Genomic DNA, 18,493 nt, shown 5'->3' with positions numbered 1-18,493 from the left:
CATAATAAATAAATCTTTTTTTTTTAAAAAAAGATTTCTCATTCATTGGTATACACGAAGATATTTACTAAAGAGACCCACACAGAAATTACATACTGCCTGCCTAGTTGCCTATTGATGGATTAGTTCCATTTGTAAAGTTTCTTATTCTTATTTTTTTTCATTTTATGTGAATTTGTGTTTTGCTTACATATCAGTCTGTGTGAGGGTGTCAGATCCCATGGAACTGGAGGTACAGACAGTTGTGAGCTGCCATGTGGGTGCTGGAAATTGAACCTGGGTCCTCTGGAAGAGCAAACAGTCAGAACTCTTAACCAAGGAGCCATCTCTCCAGCCCCCTCCATTTGCAAAGTTTTATATATCAGAAAAGCTTTGAATTTGACCAGTCTGTTTTTTAACCACTTTTGAAAAGGTGGCATTTAATTTCAGCTCTATTCAACCTTAAAAAGCTGATGCATTAGGTAGCACAGCGACACCGAACAGAGCTGAGCATTTTAGTTTTGAGACACAGTCTCGCTGTGGAGGGTATGCTGGCCTCGAAACGCTCCACCACACGTCTGAAGGGAAAATCGGAGCGCTCAAGGTCCGTCATAGTCGCAACGAGATCAAAGCACCAGGGAGAAACCCAGCAAGCTCCACCCCCAGAGCTTTGCGGAGCAGGCACCGCCTACTCGCGGGCGCCTGGGCGCGCATGCTCCCGTTGGATGCCTCTCACATGACTCGCCTTGCTGTTCACGTGATGTTGCTTCCGGAGGCGGGGGCCCTCGGCCAAGATGGCGGCCTACCTTCAGTGGCGGCGCTTCGTCTTCTTCGAGAAGGAGCTGGTGAAGGAGCCGCTGGGTAATGATGGGGCCGCTCCGGGGGCCGCGCCGGCCTCTGGATCCACTGCTTCCAAGTTCCTTTGCCTCCCTCCGGGCATCACTGTCTGCGACTCTGGTCGAGGGAGCCTGGTCTTTGGAGATATCCTTCTTGTGGAGCTGTCCCTTTCCTCCACCGAAGCCCAAAGAGATTCCTCCGGCTGGAATGGAATCTGTCAGTGGTGCTTTGTGCACTGGCAATTAGATGCGAGCCCAGACCTCTTCTGTGGTCTGATGGGAGAAAGAAGGAAGTCCATTTTCTGGCTTGTCAACTGAGCAGTCCTGGGGCAAGTCATTTAACCCTCGGCTTGAGTTTCCTTTTCTGTGAAAGGTTGTTAATGCCAATTTGACAAGGTTAAGATCAGTCCACTCCCAAGCAGATGCAATTTGCCTTTAAAAGATGTGTGTGTAAAGTTGTTGCCTTCCCTGTCTGATATTGTAGGCAAGGTGGAGAAAACCCTTAGAGTTTTTAAAGAGGTATGTGCCTGTTCGTTGAAACCTAGATTCTGGTGTTGTAAGTACAGTCAGCCTGATGTCTGAAGCCTCAGGTAGTGACAAACGACATGGGTGCTACTTTTGCTCATAGAGATGAACGTCAACTTATGATGGGTTACATCCAGGCGATTCCATCATAAATGGAAAGTACTATAATCCAAAAATGCATTTAACATTCCTGTCTACTAGTGTAAATAGCAATATGGTACATTGAGTGATATCAATTTTTCCTTCTGATTCCATAGCTGACAGGAAGCTAATCCTGCTCAGCATCATAACAGAGTATCTTTTTTTTTTTATTGTTGGACAGGGTCTCATTTTGTAATCTTGGCTAGCCTTAAACTCACAGAGATCTGCCCATGTCTGTCACCAGAGCACTAGGAGTAAGGGCTGGTCTCAAAGAAAACATCTTACCCATATTACTAGCCTAGGAAAGGCTGACAGTTCAAAGCTTTGCCCCTCAGCCTCAGCCTCAAAGAAGGATTTCTACATGTCATTTCTGTAACATTGTAACTTCAAATGGAAAATACACACTGACCATACAATTTCTAACTAAACCTCTGTAAGAGATTAGCAACAATAATGCTAGAACAGAACAGTTGTAATAGTATTCTATAATTGGATTTCTCTTAAAGGTGTGTGTGTGTGTGTGTGTGTGTGTGTGTGTGTGTGTGTGTGTGTGTGTGTGTGTGTGTGTTTCATCCCCCCCTTTTTTGGTTTTTGTTTTTGTTTTTTCGAGACAGAGTTTCTCTGTGTAGCTTTGGCTATCCTGGAACTCACTCTGTAGACCAGGCTGGCCTCAAACTTTGCCTCCTGAGTCAGCAGCCGGGATTTAAGGCGTGCACCCACCATCGCCTGGCATTTCCTTTTCGGTTACAACTTTTCTTTTTTCTCAGAAAATGTTTTAATTCCTAATCTACTACAGAGATACTTTCAGAGTATGGTTGTCTGCAGATAATTTAAAGCACAGAAAATGCAGCCACAGATAAGAGGGTGGGGGTGGAACATGTCACTCCTTGGAAAGAAAGCTTCTTGACTACCCTGCACATATGGAAGGCCAGATCTGGTTCTTGCCACGTTCCCTACAGCTTACAGGCTTCCAGGCCTACAAACTACGTGTGACACACCTATATCAACTGAAGCAGCACAATATTCTGGCATCAGTTGGTGAGGATGAAGAGGGTATTAACCCTTTGGTAAGTCCCAGAAAAGAAAGATCCAGAAGCCTAGGACTGTGTTTTGGTGGAGGGAGACTAACCCTCAGTGTCTGTGGTCTGTCCCCAGGTAAAGATCTGGAACCTGGAAAAGAGAGATGGTGGCAATCCCCTGTGCACTCGAATCTTCCCTGCCATCCCAGGGACAGAACCAACTGTTGTGTCTTGCTTGACAGTTCATGAAAATCTCAACTTTATGGCCATTGGTAAGCAGCAGAAAGGGGGAAAACCAACATTCCTAGATTATTTATTTATTTATTATGTATATAGTATTCTGTTTGCATGTATACCTGCAGGCCGGGAGAGGGCATCAGATCTCACTCATTATAGATGGTTGTGAGCCACCATGTGGTTGCTGGGAATTAAACTCAGGACCTCTGAGTGCTCCAGTCTGTGCTCTTAACCTCTGAGCCATCTCTCCAGTCCTAAAGTACATTTTCTTTGAAGTAGTTTTTGCAGTTCATTCATGGTGTTCTTCTGGTACTGACCCAAGGCCTTGTAGATTTATTAAAGTTTGTAATAGAAAGATATTTAGTTTTGTTCTTGGAAAATGAATCAGTGAATGGGTTGGGCATGGTGGCGTATGCCTTTAATCCCAGCACTAGGAGACAGAAGCAATAGGATCTCTGAGTTCGAGGTTGACCTGGTCTACAGAGGGAGTTCCAAGACAGCCATGGGTACACAATCTTGATCCCCACATCACCCCCAAAAAAAATAAAAAAGAGAGAGAAAATGAGTCAGTGAATACAGACACTGAGGTTACCATGCTACCATTAGTGATATTGTAGGTACAGGAAAAGCATGTCATTTCTCATGAGTGCCTCTGGTGGCCTTTTAGCTGTTTCAATTCCTGTATCTTTTCTTTTTTTCTTTCTTTTTTTTAAGGGCTTCATTTTTTTAAAGCCTATTGAAGTAGGATTTTTTATTAATTTTTATTTTATGTATATTGGTGTTTGCCATTGGTGTCCGGGTCCCCAGGACCTGGAATTATAGACAGCTGTGAACTGTCATGTGGGTACTGGGAATTGAACCTGGGTCCTCTGGAAGAGTAGTCGGTGCCCTTAACTGCTGAGCCATCTCTCCAGCCCCAATTCCTGTATCTTTTCATCCACACAAACACTGTTTTCTGGTCTTCAGGTTTCACAGATGGCAGTGTTACTCTGAACAAGGGAGATATCACCCGGGACCGCCATAGCAAGACCCAGATTTTGCACAAGGGCAGCTATCCTGTCACTGGACTGGCCTTCCGCCAAGCAGGAAAGGTCACTCACTTGTTTGTTGTGACAACTGAAAATGTCCAGGTATGATTAAGGTCACATAAGGAACTAACAGGAGAGGTGCAAGTCTTAAATTTTTATCATAGAGCCTTAAATCATTTGTCCAAGTTAATATTTCATTTTCATGTAGGAGAATAGAAGAGGTAGACTTAGGAAAAGAACTCTGTGCTTGTAGTAGAAGAGCTTGATTCTCTATTGTTAAGCACAGTTAGAGAGATAGCTTTACCTTCTGGTTTCTGATATTCCATTACATTCCTAATGTAACAAATGTCCCCCCAAATGTTTATTTATGTATATGTCCCTAAGTGTAGGCCTTCAGAGGCCAGCTGGAGTTACAGGCAGTTGTGAACTGCCTTTGGAAAATGTTTGGTACCAAGGATTAATCCCGGAGCCCCATGTTCACTGTGCTCACACTGTCACTGAACTGCCTCTCCAAACTAGGAATACCCTTTTGGTAAAACAGCAAAGAATTATTGTGTTTTTTGACTCGCATGACTCTAGTGATAGCTTGTGATACTATGAAAAGAAGAGAATATGGCTCCACAGTACATCCCTGTAGGTAGCTAGATGAAGGTGACTGGAGAAGGCCAGTTTCGGGGGGGGGGGGGGAGGATAAAATGCTAAGTGGAGAGAAGGTGAGAGAGTCTAGATAGAAATCAATGTCTATAGTCAGATGTGGTGATGCACACTTGTAGTCCCAGCACACAGGAGGCAGAGGCAGGTGGATCTCTTTGAGGCCAGCCTGGTCTACAGAGCAAGTTCCAGGACGGCCAGGATTACAATGAAAAACCCTATCTTGAAAATAACAAACAAAGAAGTAAAAAGATTGTGTTTATGAAGGCTTAGGTGCTGCTCCTTCAAAGGAGACTGCTAACTTTTTCTTTCCTTTGGCAGTCCTATATAGTTTCTGGAAAAGACTACCCCCGTGTGGAGTTGGACACCCATGGTTGTGGCCTGCGCTGCTCAGCCCTGAGCGACCCTTCTCAAGACCTGCAGTTCATTGTTGCCGGAGATGAGTGTGTTTACCTTTATCAGCCAGATGAACGTGGGCCCTGCTTTGCCTTTGAGGGCCATAAGCTCATCACCCACTGGTTCAGAGGCTACCTTGTCATTGTCTCCCGAGACCGGAAGGTTTCTCCCAAGTAAGACTCCAGGGAAAGGGGCAAAGAAGAGGACTGGACTTGTGCCTCAGAACTACTATATTTTTAAAACACTAATGCCTGGATCCAGGCAGTCTGTCATTTGCGTTTTATGTAGGTTGATATTCTACCTAGGTTCGGTAAACTATTTTTACTGAAAAATACGGTTTTATTCCAAATTATTGCTGTGTAAATGTATAATGCTTCAGGGAATCTGGATTTAGGATTGGATGTTTTTGCTCTTTGGTTAAAGTAAGTTACGTAGAGCCAGAAGAGATTGAATGACGAGGAACTGCAAAGTGCTAGGAAGTGCAAGGCATGGGTTTTGTTGTCTTCGTTGTCATTTTCTAGTGAACTAAAGGGGAATAGTGGGTCTTTTGCATAGTGAATGAACTCCCTGTTGGGGTATGTGTGTGTGGGTCAGCAGAGGGCAACCTCGGGTTTGTCCTTTGTTTATTTTGGTAGCAGAGTCTTTGGCTGGCCTAGAGCTCACCAAGTATACTAGGCTGTTGGTTGGCATCCAGTGAGGCCCCAGGATCTGCCTGTATGCACCTCCCCAGGACAGGTGTGTGCTACTGTACCTGTTGTTTTAAGTTTTTTAATCTTTAACTATGTGTGTATATTTGTATCTGGATTTTGTGCACATGTGTGCAGGTGTTCATGGAAGTCAGAGGCATCTAATCCCTTGGAGCTAGAGTTACACGTGGTTGTGAGCCACCTGGTGTAGGTCCTGGGACCTGAACTGGGGTTCTCTGAGAGAGCAGTAAGTGCTCTTTACTGCCGAGCCATCTCTCCAGACCCTGTACCTTCTCCCTCCATCCCCCCATGGGAATCTAAGGATTGAGCTGAGGTCCTCGTGCTACAAATCAAGCATTTTGTCAACAGGGCCCTCTCCTGGCCCCTACTGGATTGTTTTCATTCAGTACCAAACACATTGTCTAATACTAGGCAATGGGAGATTTTTTGTTAAGTGAGTGGACATCTGAATGTTTAATTTTCTACTCTGTTGGCTAGGATCAATGATAGGATAAAAGAGGGTAAGACCAGGATTATGTTCTTTTCCACAGCTGTCAGCACAATTCTGCATGTATGAGATGAGCTGCTGGAGGGGCCAATGAGGTGATTTGTGCTAACTGGAATGGGGCAGCACCAAACTTGTCATGGGAAGGAACCATAAGGGAACGGAGACAGAAGTGGTCTAAACGTGGGTGCTTTTCTTTCATGTACAGGTCAGAGTTCACCAACAGGGACACACAGAGCTCTGACAAGCAAATTCTCAACATCTATGACCTGTGCAACAAGTTCATAGCCTACAGTGCTGTTTTTGAGGATGTAGTGGATGTGCTGGCTGAGTGGGGCTCCCTGTACGTGCTGACGCGGGATGGGCGGGCCCACGCATTGCAGGAGAAGGACACACAGACCAAACTGGAGGCAAGGCCACCAGGTTCTCACAGTTGGCACAAGCATCTAGAAGTAGCTGTAGGGATGGGTTTCTTAGGTCACCTGGCCCAGTGACCAGGGTCTTTCCTTTGGGTCACACTCTTACTCAGTTCCCTTAGGATAGGATACCAAATAAATGGCCTAGTTTGTGGTTTTGGAGGGAAGTAATGGCTGGGAACCTGCACCAACCCTTCTTGTTTACAAAGATCTGAATGAAGTGAGGTGATGTGGGTGTTGGTCTTGGGGTTACCTTGAGGTCTTTGTCTAGACTGTAGGCAGATTGTAACTCTAGGACTATCTACTATGTCTATTATGCTTATGCTTTGGGAGGATATACTCTCAGGACTGCTTCTACCAATGTTCTAATCTCTCTTCTTCTAGATGCTATTTAAGAAGAATCTATTTGAGATGGCAATTAACTTGGCTAAAAGTCAACATCTGGACAGCGATGGGCTGGCTCAAATTTTCATGCAGTATGGAGACCATCTCTACAGCAAGGGCAACCATGATGGGGCTGTTCAGCAGTATATCCGGTTAGTCTGGATGGGCCATGGGTACAGAATAGGCAGCTAGATTGCTGAAACCCATGCTGGAGGCGAGGGCAGAAGTGGCTCGGAGGGTGAGGTGGGGTGAGGATGTTGTGTTGTAGTTCACCGGGAGGTGTTCACATTTACAATGGAAACTGTGGTGCTGCCAGTGAGAGGATAACTGGGCATGGTAATACATTCCTATGTATTAGAACTGAAGCAGAAGGATTGGGAGTTCAAGATTAGTCTTGTGCTACTCACTGAATCTATCTTAAAACACAAGACCAGGCATAGTGGCACAAGCCTTTAATCCTAGGTACTTGGGAAACAGAAGCAGGAGGCTCTCTGTGAATTCAAGGCCAGCTTGGTCTGCATAGAGAGTTCCAGGACAACCAGGGCTGCATATAGAGACCCTATCTAAAAAAACAAACAAACAAAAAACCCACCCAACCCTGTGTTCATGCTTACTTTGGCAGCAAGGATAAGAAGCAGGTTTGTGAAGTAGTTGATAAGAAAAGAACAACCAGTGTACTAGGCTGGTTGTGATGGCACTTGCCTATAATCTCAGCACTTAGGAAAAGAGAGGCAAAAGGACTGCCCTAAGTTCAAAGCCAACCTTGTACAGATAACAGTTCACCAAACCAGCCATGACTACATAGTGAGACCTTGCCTCAAAATCAACAACAAAAGAACCAGTGTTGTGGAGCCTTGCACAGTATGGCTTATAGTCTAATATCACTGATACCACCTTGACTTTGTTAGACGTAGCTACCCAACACCCATTAACATGGTCTACAGTGATCCCTGTGTGCAGCAGACTTGACAAAGTACTCTTAACACCAATGTTTCCCTAGAACCATTGGAAGGTTGGAGCCATCCTATGTGATCCGTAAGTTTCTGGATGCCCAGCGCATCCACAACTTGACTGCCTACCTACAGACCCTGCATCGGCAGTCTCTAGCTAATGCTGATCATACCACCCTGCTTCTGAACTGCTATACCAAGCTCAAGGACAGCTCAAAGTTGGAAGAATTCATCAAGGTGAAGGGTGGTGTTGGATGGGATGATTCCTAGTAAGTCTCACTGAACCTGAAGTGGCTTACCAGGGCTTGCTGTTCTTGTACAGGACACAGGAAAGCAGGGGGGCAGCTTTATTTGGGAACCAGTGCTCTGTCCTCTATAAACAGGAAGAAGAGTAGCTGTCCCTGCTAGCTGTTTAGAACATTCATGATGCTGAAGCCCAGGAAGTGCCATTAAAGAAGTGCTGAGTCCCTAGAAATGTCTTTCTTTTCTTTTTTTTAAAGATTTAATTTTATTTCATGTGCATTGGTGTTTTGTCTCTGTGAGGGTGGATCCCTGTAGTTACAGACAGCTGTGAGCCGCCATGTGGGTGCTGGGAATTGAGCCTGGGTCCTCTGGAAGAACAGCCAGTGCTCTTAACCACTGAGCCATCTCTCCAGCCCTAGAAGTGTCTTTCTAATGATAGGGACAGAGGAAAGCCTTGGGTTTTTAAGCAGAAATTGCTAGAGGCTGGCTAGCATGTTTTTAAAGCCAGAAACATGCCTCAAAGACACCTGTTGTTCTCCCTTCTCTAGCCACTTCTGTGCAAATGATTTTGTTTAATATCTTGTTGGCAGACAAAGAGTGAGAGTGAAGTTCACTTTGATGTGGAGACAGCCATCAAGGTCCTCAGGCAGGCCGGCTACTACTCCCATGCCCTCTATCTGGCTGAGAACCACGCACATCATGAGTGGTACTTGAAGATCCAGCTAGAGGATATTAAGGTGGGTGCAGTTCTTGCTTTAGGCAGTGTGCTGCTTTGAGAACATACTGGGATGCTAAAGATGCATCCTGCTGGGTGAGACAGAAAGAGCAATAGTTTGCCTTTACCTCTCCACAGAACTATCAGGAAGCCCTTCAGTATATTGGTAAGCTTCCTTTTGAGCAGGCAGAGAGTAACATGAAGCGCTATGGCAAGATCCTCATGCACCACATACCAGAGCAGACAACGCAGCTGCTGAAAGGACTTTGTACTGACTATCGGCCCAGTCCGGAAGGCTGGGGTGATCGGGAGGCTCCATGTTTCCGGGTGAGACCTGGGAAAACAGTTTGGGATAGCAGGTATCACCTTAGAGGCCTGCTCACTAGCCATCTTGCCTCTTTCTTTCCTCCATCCTAGGCCAACTCTGAGGAATTCATCCCCATCTTTGCAAACAACCCAAGAGAGCTGAAAGCTTTCCTGGAGCACATGAGTGAAGTGCAGCCAGACTCACCCCAGGGCATCTATGACACACTCTTGGAGCTGCGGCTGCAGAACTGGGCCCATGAGAAGGATCCACAGGTGACACCTGGCCAGAGCCATGGGAGGTGCTGGAAAGACAGCTGGGGTGCTCACTGGTACAGCATGTGTGAGGCCCTGGGTTCCTTCCCTAGCAGTGGATAAAGAAAAGATAGTTCCTCTTGTGCCCGTCCTCTAGCTTTGTGGCTGCCTTTTGTTTCTTTATTTAGAGCAGTGGTTCTCAACCTTCCTAATGCTGCGACCCTTTAATACAGTTTCTCATGTTGTGCTGACCCCAACATGAAATTGTTTTCATTGCTACTTCATAACAGTAATTTTGCTACTGTTATGAAGTGTAATATAACTTTGGAGATAGAGGCTTGCTGATGGGGTCATGACCCACAGGCTGAGAATAGCTCATTTTGAGACTGGCACCTCCCCTTGAGCTCTGTGGGCTTTACTGATAGGAAATTGGACTTAGAGAGACTGAGATCTGCCTTTTCTAAAAAAATCTTGTGCCCTCTGATGACTAACAACCCAACCAACTTCTCTTGTAGGCCAAGGAGAAACTTCACGCAGAGGCCATCTCCCTGCTGAAGAGTGGCCGATTCTGTGATGTGTTTGATAAAGCACTGGTCCTGTGCCAGATGCACGACTTCCAGGATGGGGTCCTTTACCTCTATGAGCAGGGGAAGCTGTAAGAATTTGGGGGACTCCAAGGGGAAAGGAAAGATTCAGGTGATTTCCCAGGGACAACCACTGAGGTGTCCCCTTTCCTGGTGCCAGGTTCCAGCAGATCATGCATTACCACATGCAGCACGAGCAGTACCGGCAGGTGATTGCTGTGTGTGAGCGACATGGGGAGCAGGACCCCTCCCTGTGGGAACAGGCTCTCAGCTACTTTGCCCGCAAGGAGGAAGACTGCAAGGAGTACGTGGCAGCTGTCCTTAAGCACATCGAGAACAAGAACCTCATGCCACCTCTTCTAGGTACTTGGGAGGACAGGCTGGGTGAGGGACAGGCTGCTGCAGCTGTGGGCTCTGTTTAGTGGGTGCTGTGTGGTTCATTATCTTATTTCTTCTTGGCCTCCAATCTCAGTGGTACAGACCCTGGCCCACAACTCCACAGCTACCTTGTCCATCATCCGAGACTATCTGGTCCAAAAACTGCAGAAACAGAGCCAGCAGATTGCACAGGATGAGCTTCGGGTGAGGCGGTACAGAGAGGAGACCACTCGCATCCGCCAGGAAATTCAAGAGCTCAAGTCCAGGTAGCCACAGTTGGATATGTGGAATGGACGGGATGACTTAGACTGTCACGGTGTGGTGTTCCGTGCTTTCCAGAGGATCTATGAAAGGTGTTTGAGCTCTCTCTTTCTCCCTTTCCCCTTCTTCCTTCTTCAAGGATTAATCTAGGGCAGTAGTTCTCAACATGTAGGTCACGACCCTTTTGGGAGTCACATATCAGTTATCTTGGATATCAGATATTTACAATTCATTTATTCATCCTTTTTCTTAATTTTTTTTTTTGGGGGGGGTTGGGTGTTTCGAGACAAGGTTTCCCGAGTAGCAGTCCTAGCTGTTCTGGAACTTGCTCTGTAGACCAGGCTGGCCTTGAACTCACAGAGATCCACCTGCCTCTGCCTCCCCAGCTCTGGGATTAAAGGCGCCACCACTCCCGGGTTTACATTACTGATTCATAACAATACCAAATTATAGTTACGAAGTAGCAACAAAATAATTTTATGGTTTGTGGGTCAGCACAACATGAGGAACTATATTAAAGGTCACAGCATTAAGAAGGTTGAGAAGCACTGATTTAGGGCCTCTTGCACATGCTAGCATCTACTTTACCACTGAAACTATACACCCCCAGCCACTGAAGTTGTTTTAATGAAGGAATTCTAAAAAAATGATTAGTTTTATATCCCCCTTTTTGTTTGAGACAGGGTCTGTCTATAGCTCCTTAGCTGTCCTGTCAGAGATCCGCCTGCTTCTGCCTCATGAGTGCTGGGTGTGCCACCATGCCTAGCCATAAATCTTGTTTTTAAAGATTTTAGTGTGTGTAAAAATAAATAAATAAATAAATAAATAAATAAATAAATAAATAAATACGTGTACCACCACCATCCAGCTTAAGCCGGCCCTGATGGCGCTTGCCTTTAATCCTAGCACTTGGGAGGCAGAGGCAGGCAGAGCTCTGTGAGTTCAAGGCCAACCAGGTCTACAAAGTGAGTTCCAGGACAGTTAAGGCTGTTACGTGGAGAAACCCTGTCTCAGAAAAAACAAACAAAAAATTAAGAAACAGAGCCGGGCATTGGTGGCGCACGATTTAATCCCAGCACTTGGGAGGAAGAGGCAGGCAGATCGCTGTGAGTTCGAGGCCAGCCTGGTCTCCAGAGCGAGTGCCTAGATAGGCTCCAAAGCTACACAGAGAAACCCTGTCTCGAAACCCCCCCCCAAAAAAAAATTAAGAAATAGGAAAAAAATTTCAGTATACCTGTATGTGGGAGTGTGCCTATGCTTATATAAGAGCTTATACCTACAGAGGCCAGAGAGGCCATTGGATCTCCTGGATCTGGAGTTTCAGGAAGTTGTAAGCTCCTTAATGTAGAAGCTGGGAACTAAACTCAGGTTCAACAGGAGTGTGTATGCTTAACCAGTGATCCAAGTCTTGGGGTGGGGGACAGCGGCGGCTGTCTGTGTGCACGTGTGTGTGTGTGTGTGTGTGTGTGTGTGTGTGTGTGTGTGTGTGTGTGTGTGTACTGGGAATTGAATTCAATTCCTTCCTCTTCAAGAGCAATATTTACTCTTAACTGTGCAGCCATCTTTCTAGCCCCGTAAGTCATTATTTGATGGGCTTTGTAGGAGGTTATTTTAAGGCTAGGCCAGTTCTTCTGTGAATACATAATATTTACATTTTCTAAGCAAACATGTAAGTTGTGAAAATGTTCTGAAATAAAAATTGATTTTAGAAAGTGAATAATTTAATCTCAACATTTTTGTTTATAGTTCTGGCAATTGAACCCAGCACCATTTAAATGCTAGTTGAGCACAGCACCGCCAAGCTGTACCCTCAGTACTTTTTTTGTTTTTTTTTTTTTTGTTTTTTGAGACAGGGTTTGTCTGCATAGTTTTGGAGCCTATCCTGGCACTGGATCTGGAGACCAGGCTGGCCTCGAATTCTCAGAGATCCATCGCCTGCCTCTGCCTCCAACTCCCGGCCCCCAGTACTCTTTTAAAACAATTGTTTTTGTTTTGTGTTTATGAGTGTGGGTACATGTATGCCACAGGGCCCTGTGGAAGGCAGAGGACTAGTTTCAGAAATGTTTGCCTTGTTGAGGTAGGGACTCCTAATTCTGCCATGCTGCACACTCCAGTCTATCTTACCCACAAGTTTACATCTAGAAGTGCTGGAGTCACAGCACTACCACATCCCACTTTCCACATGGGTCCCAGGGCTCAAACTCAGGTTGTCAGCAGGCACTTCTGTCTGCTGAGTCATCTTACCAGCACTTTTAGTTTTTGTGACAGGGTCTCACTAAATTACCCAGTGTCGTCTTGAATTCACTTTATAGGCCAGGCTGATCATGAACTCTGATTCTATTGCCTTGGCCTTCTCAATAGCTGTGATTACAGGCCTCTTAACTGTAGGCTTTGTTTGTGTTTGTTTTTATTTTTCTTCTTCTTTTATTTTTTTTCCTGTGAATTGGTATCTTGCCTGCATGTATGTCTGTGTGAGGATGTTGGATCCTGGAACTGAAGCTACAAACAGGTGTGAGCTGCCATTGGGTGCTAGGGAATTGAACCCAGATCCTTGAAGAGCAGCCAGTTCTCTTAACCACTGAGCCATCTCTCCAGCCCATATTTTGCTTAATTTTTGAGATATAGTCTTACCCTGCAGCCTGGGCTGACCTTGAGCTCAAAGCAATCTTTCTGCTTTGGCCTCATAAGTGCTTGGATTTCAGGAATGTGCTATCTTACCTGGATAGAGTTATTTAATAATAGAAATTATTCTCAAGTGTTAAGTCTTTAGGTGTTTGGTTTGTTTGAGATAGTCATGTAGCTGATGCTGGCCCTGGACTCCTTAATCTCCCTGAAGTGCTGAGATTATAGGCATTTACTGCCTCACCCTGCTATCAAGTGTTCTGTTCTGCCCATTACATTGTAAATGTTTATTATGAAATGTTTCTTCATTCCACTCAGCCTTTGTTATGTCTGAAGCTTTTAATGAATAAAAACAAACAAGAAGCCCTGCCCTCATGGGCCTCATGTCCTGGAGATATACAGTAAACATTTTAAGTAAGTGGCTCGGGACTGTAAAGATGGCTCAGCAGAGGCCAGGCAGTGGTGGTGCACACCTTTAGGTCTAGCACTTGGGAGGCAGAGGCAGGCAGATATCTCTGAGTTCGAGACCAACCTACTCTACAAGAGCTAGTTCCATGACAGCCTCCAAAGCCACAGAGAAACCCGTCTCGAAAAACCAAAAAAAAAAAAAAAAAAGATGGCTCAGCAGTTAAGATGGCTCAGCAGTTAAGAGTGCTTACTGTACTTTTAGAAGAGCCTGGGTTCAAAGTTGGCACATGCCTTTAATCCCAGTACTTGGGAGTCAGAGGCAGGCAGATCTCTGTGAGTTCGAGGTTAGCCTGGACTACAGATCCAAGTTCCAGGACAGGCTCCAAAGCAATACAGAGAAACCCTGTCTTGAAAAACAAAACAGAGAGAGAGAGAGAGAGAGAGAGAGAGAGAGAGAGAGAGAGAGAGAGAGAGAGAGAGAGCGCGTACCTGGGTTCAGTTCCCAGCACCCACATCAGGTGGCTCACAACTGCTTGTAACTCCAGCTCCAGGAAATTTGATGTCCTGTTCTGACCTCAGTAGCAGGCACTAGTGGTACACAAATGCACACTCAGGCACACACACATACACATAAAATAAATCTAGAAAACAAATAGGCAGATGGTTACAGTGTTTGAGTCAGTTGTAAATTCTGAGAAAATAGATGGAGAAAGAGAAAGGGACTAGAGAGATGGGCCAGTGTTTATGAGCATGTCCTGTTCTTGCAGAGGACACAAGGTCAGTTCCCAGTGCTCATGTCAGGTATTCACAGCCACCTTAACTCTGGGGATCTGATACCTCTTGCCTGGCAGGTACCTAAAACTTACGTGCACACAATTTAAAACAGAAACCTTAAAACTTGAAAGTGGTGGGAGGGAGCTAGAAGATGACTTAGTGGTTAAAAGCACTTGTTACTCTTGCAGAGGACCTGGATTTGATTCACAGCATACATACGGTGGCTCACAGCCATTTATAAATTCAGTTCCAGGGCATCCAACACCCTCCTATGACCTCTTGTGGTACATATACATATATAGGAAGCCAACCCATGATCATAAAAGTAAATAAAGCCAGGTATGGAAATCTTTAAAGAAAATAATAAAGGGAGAAGAACAAAGTCTGTGTGTGTGTTGATGTGTATGGGGGCAGTGTTGAATACCAAAATTTTGTAAACACTTGGCTAAACTAGATCTGTATCTCCTGCCCCTATTGCAAATATTTGCCACAATTTTAGTAAGGTGGGCAGGAATAGCTCCTTTAAAGGGATGTGATCGTTTGAAAACTAAGAGAGGCCAATGTATATCCTTCTGGATCACTTGCACTTACACAGCTTCACTCTAGGTTGGAGCTTTTATGCCTATTTGATTCCTTTTGGGTGATAAAAACAGGCAAGGCTTCTGTGACCTTTGCAGGGACCTTCTTGTTCATCTGTTTCCTCTCTCCCCTTGGCCCTGTCCTCACTCTTTGCCACTGTTTGTCTCCTGCCTGCAGTCCAAAGATCTTCCAGAAGACCAAGTGCAGCATCTGTAACAGTGCCTTGGAGTTGCCCTCAGTCCACTTCCTATGTGGCCACTCCTTCCACCAGCACTGCTTTGAGAGTTACTCAGAAAGCGATGCTGACTGTCCAACCTGCCTCCCAGAGAATCGGAAGGTGATGGACATGATCCGGGCCCAGGAACAGAAACGAGATCTCCACGATCAGTTCCAGCATCAGGTGGGGATGAGTAGGTTAAAAAGGGTGGGGGAGAGGGTATGCTGGAGAGATGGCCAGTAGTTAAAAGTACTTCCAGCTGTTTGAGTCCATATCAGCAGGCTCACATTTGCCTATGATTCAGCTTCATGGTATCTGATGCCCTCTTCTGGCCTTTGTTGATGTGTACACACACACACACACACGCACACACACGCACGCACGCACGCACGCACGCACGCACGCACGCACGCACACACACACACACACACACACACACTGGCCTTTGTTGATGTGTACACACACACACACACACACACACACACACACACACACACACACACACACACACACACACACGACCACTACCATCACACCAGCATCACACAGTGTCTTTGGAATACCAGAGGATTTGTTTCCTTTTCAGTTAGCAACTGAGCACTGTAGGTCTGACTCTTTCTTTTTCCTTCTAGCTCAAATGCTCGAATGACAGCTTTTCCGTGATCGCTGACTACTTTGGCCGGGGGGTTTTCAACAAGTTGACTCTCCTGACTGACCCTCCTACATCCAGACTGACCCCCAGCTTGGAGGCTGGGCTGCAGCGAGACCTGCTGATGCACTCCAGGAGGGGGACTTAACCAGCTTCTGGGAAAGCGCCCCTAAAGCACAGACATGGGCATTTGGGGAGCTGTTGTAACAGACATGACCACAGTTCCAGACTCTCAGGACTCAAGATGGAATCTGCTTTTCCTTCCTCTCCTTCTGCCAGCCTGCTGTCCCTCCTGCTGACCAGCAATATAGATTATTCCACACCAGTGAGGAAGGTCACCTCAGCAACCTCTCTGTGGACAATGGCTGCTTTATTCTCTATTCAAGGGCACCAGGCTGTGCTTGGGTCCTTGCCCTCAAAGCTTATAAATAAAGGAGTATAATGACATGAGGGTTGAATATCTAATGAGGACTTTTAGGTGATTTTCTTCCTTTTTTTTTTTTTTTTTGCTATAGGGTCTCACTGTATAGCCCTGGCTGGCTTATAACTCATGTAGACCAGGCTAGCCTGAAACTCCCAAAGATCCTCCTGCCTCCTGAGTCTGGGATTAAAAGTGTGTGCCATTACACCTAGCTGTCAGGTGATTCTAAATTATGTCTAAGAACCACCCTGTGTTGGAGAGTTCTAATTCCCTGCTTGTCTTCCTGTGTGGTTGGCTCTACATCATTTCAGTAGTGGGTGGGACCTGTGGCAGCTAGGAAAGTTAAACTCATTGAAGAACTTCATTGTGTTGGGACTTGAACACGGGGTCTATGCATGCTAGGCAAGTAAACCACTACGCTCTGTATCCTCAGCCTCCTGAAGAACTTCTTCAAAAGGCTTAGTGACCTGGGTGTGGTAAACAAGAAACTGAGACCGGAAGACCACAAGTTAGGAGCAGCCTTCACCACAGAGCAAGTTCCAGGCCAGGCTAGGCTACATGCCTGATTACTTAGACTTTATCTCAAAAGGAAAAGTGACTGACCTGCAAGTATATCCTGGAGCAAGACATGCAAAACAGCTTGTGCTTAGTCTAGTTAAGGAGAAGTCGTCAAGCAGAAACTGGGAATGACACTCCTCCCATGCCTATAACCCAGCACTTTTGAGGAGACAGAAAGGTCAGGAGTTTAAAAGCCAGCCTTAATAGATAGTAGATTGTGAGTTCTCTGTGGGCTTCATGAGCTTGTCTCAAAACCTACAGATCCAGTGAGATGACCCAGCAGGTAGGACCACTTGCCCAGCCTGCTGACCTGAGTTTGATCCCTTGGGGCCACAAGGTGAAAGAAAACGAAGGACTCCCTCAAGTTGGCCTCTTACCTCATACACACACACACACACATGCACACACACATAACAATAAAATGTTGTGAAATAAACAGAAGGCAGATGGCCTTGGACCTAGTCATGATAGGATAGTATCCTGCTTTATTCAGTATCAGATAAGCAGGATAAAAAGATCTTTTGTTCAAACATTTTTCCCCCTTTTGAAGTTAGGTTAAAGGTTATGTTACTGTGATTGTTACTTGGGTGATGTTATTTGGGGTCCTGTCATTAATTGCTCCTAAGAGATTGTTTAAAGAAAGTAACAGGAGCCAGGCATGGTGGTGCTTGTGGCACTAAGGGGCCAGAGGCTAGCAAAGGATGTCTGTGAGTTCCAGTCTAGCTGTGGCTACAGTGACCCTGTCTCAAACAAAAAAATCACAGGTTGAGATTGGAGCAGCTTTGTTAAAGAGGCAGCATGACAGAAGTTTTCCCCAGCAGAAGCCTTTGTGTAACCCTGGCTAGCCTTGAACTTGGGACAGTTTCCCAAGTGTTGGGTTTACAGGCACCACTCCCTTTTCTATAACAGTTTGATAGATTGGATCAGATGGCCTGAGATTGAATCCTAGTTGTAATATTTGACTTAGGGCTACCCCCCCCCCCCCGCCCCAGACAGGGTTTCTCTGTGTAGCCCTGTCTGTCCTGGAACTCGATCTGTAGACAAGACTGGCCTTGAACTCACAGAGATCCACCAATTTTCTTTTTACATTCATTTAGTGTGGTGTGTGTGTGAGGGAGGGAGAGAGAGATATGTAGAGGTAGGATGGGCATGTGATGGCACACATGTATACGAGGACAACTTTATGGAGTGGATTCTCCCCTTCCACCTTTACCATGGATTCAAACTGGGGTCCTTATGACTGTGCAGTTAAGTACTTTACCCACTGAGCCATTTTGTCAGCTCCAAGGCTATTCTTTTCATTTTGAGATAGAATCTTCTTGTGTTGTCTAAGCAGGCTTTGAACTCCTGGGCTCAAGCCATCTTCATCCTGTCTTCACCGCCCCCAGAGCTGGGATCAGAGGTGTGCACCATGCCTTCCAAACAACTTAGGGCAATTCCTACTTTCTCAGAACCTCAACCTCAGTTTTTTCGTCTGTAAATTACTTTGAACAGCTATTAACAGACTTACAAAACAAATGGCTATCTATGTCTTTGTACAATGCTCAATTCATTAGTGTTAATCAAAGTAGTGGGAAGAGCCGTGTGTGTTTCTTGGAACTAACCCAAGACTTTGGGCATGCCAGTCCAGTGTGTGTGTGTGTGTGTGTGTGTGTTCTTTTTGATCGTTTTTTGAGACAGGGTCTTGCTATCCATCACGGCATTGAATTCAGAATCTTTTTTGCCTCAGCTTCCCAGTGCTAGCACACACCTAACAAGCACTTTTCAAGATTG

At 45.6% G+C, this 18,493-nt stretch overlaps 1 protein-coding gene across 4 annotated transcripts; it reads left to right on the top strand.

Annotated features, from left to right (window-relative positions):
- The first annotated feature begins 744 nt into the window (after nucleotides 1–744).
- Nucleotides 745–16,206, top strand: Vps11 (VPS11 core subunit of CORVET and HOPS complexes). Of its 4 annotated transcripts, XM_027411933.2 has the most exons (16): nucleotides 745–960; nucleotides 2,400–2,548; nucleotides 2,637–2,772; nucleotides 3,704–3,867; nucleotides 4,738–4,985; nucleotides 6,212–6,413; nucleotides 6,804–6,955; nucleotides 7,804–7,990; nucleotides 8,587–8,733; nucleotides 8,850–9,038; nucleotides 9,129–9,290; nucleotides 9,785–9,924; nucleotides 10,014–10,216; nucleotides 10,326–10,497; nucleotides 15,053–15,275; nucleotides 15,725–16,206. In XM_027411933.2, the coding sequence occupies exons 1-16, from the start codon at nucleotides 774–776 to the stop codon at nucleotides 15,887–15,889; spliced, it is 2,826 nt and encodes a 941-aa protein (XP_027267734.1). In that variant the 5' UTR covers nucleotides 745–773; the 3' UTR covers nucleotides 15,890–16,206. The 4 variants fall into 4 exon arrangements, with proteins under 4 accessions (XP_027267734.1, XP_027267737.1, XP_035299495.1 ...); XM_035443604.1 differs by lacking the exons at nucleotides 745–960; nucleotides 2,400–2,548; nucleotides 2,637–2,772; nucleotides 3,704–3,867; nucleotides 4,738–4,985 and adding an exon at nucleotides 6,050–6,101; XM_027411936.1 differs by lacking the exons at nucleotides 745–960; nucleotides 2,400–2,548; nucleotides 2,637–2,772; nucleotides 3,704–3,867; nucleotides 6,212–6,413 and having other exon boundaries at nucleotides 4,848–4,985.
- The last annotated feature ends 2,287 nt before the right edge of the window (nucleotides 16,207–18,493 follow it).

The sequence above is a fragment of the Cricetulus griseus genome, chromosome 4 (genome assembly GCF_003668045.3).
Source record: "Cricetulus griseus strain 17A/GY chromosome 4, alternate assembly CriGri-PICRH-1.0, whole genome shotgun sequence".
In the NCBI taxonomy this organism is placed as follows: domain Eukaryota; kingdom Metazoa; phylum Chordata; class Mammalia; order Rodentia; family Cricetidae; genus Cricetulus; species Cricetulus griseus.
This window is presented reverse-complemented; position numbering and strand designations above follow the sequence as displayed.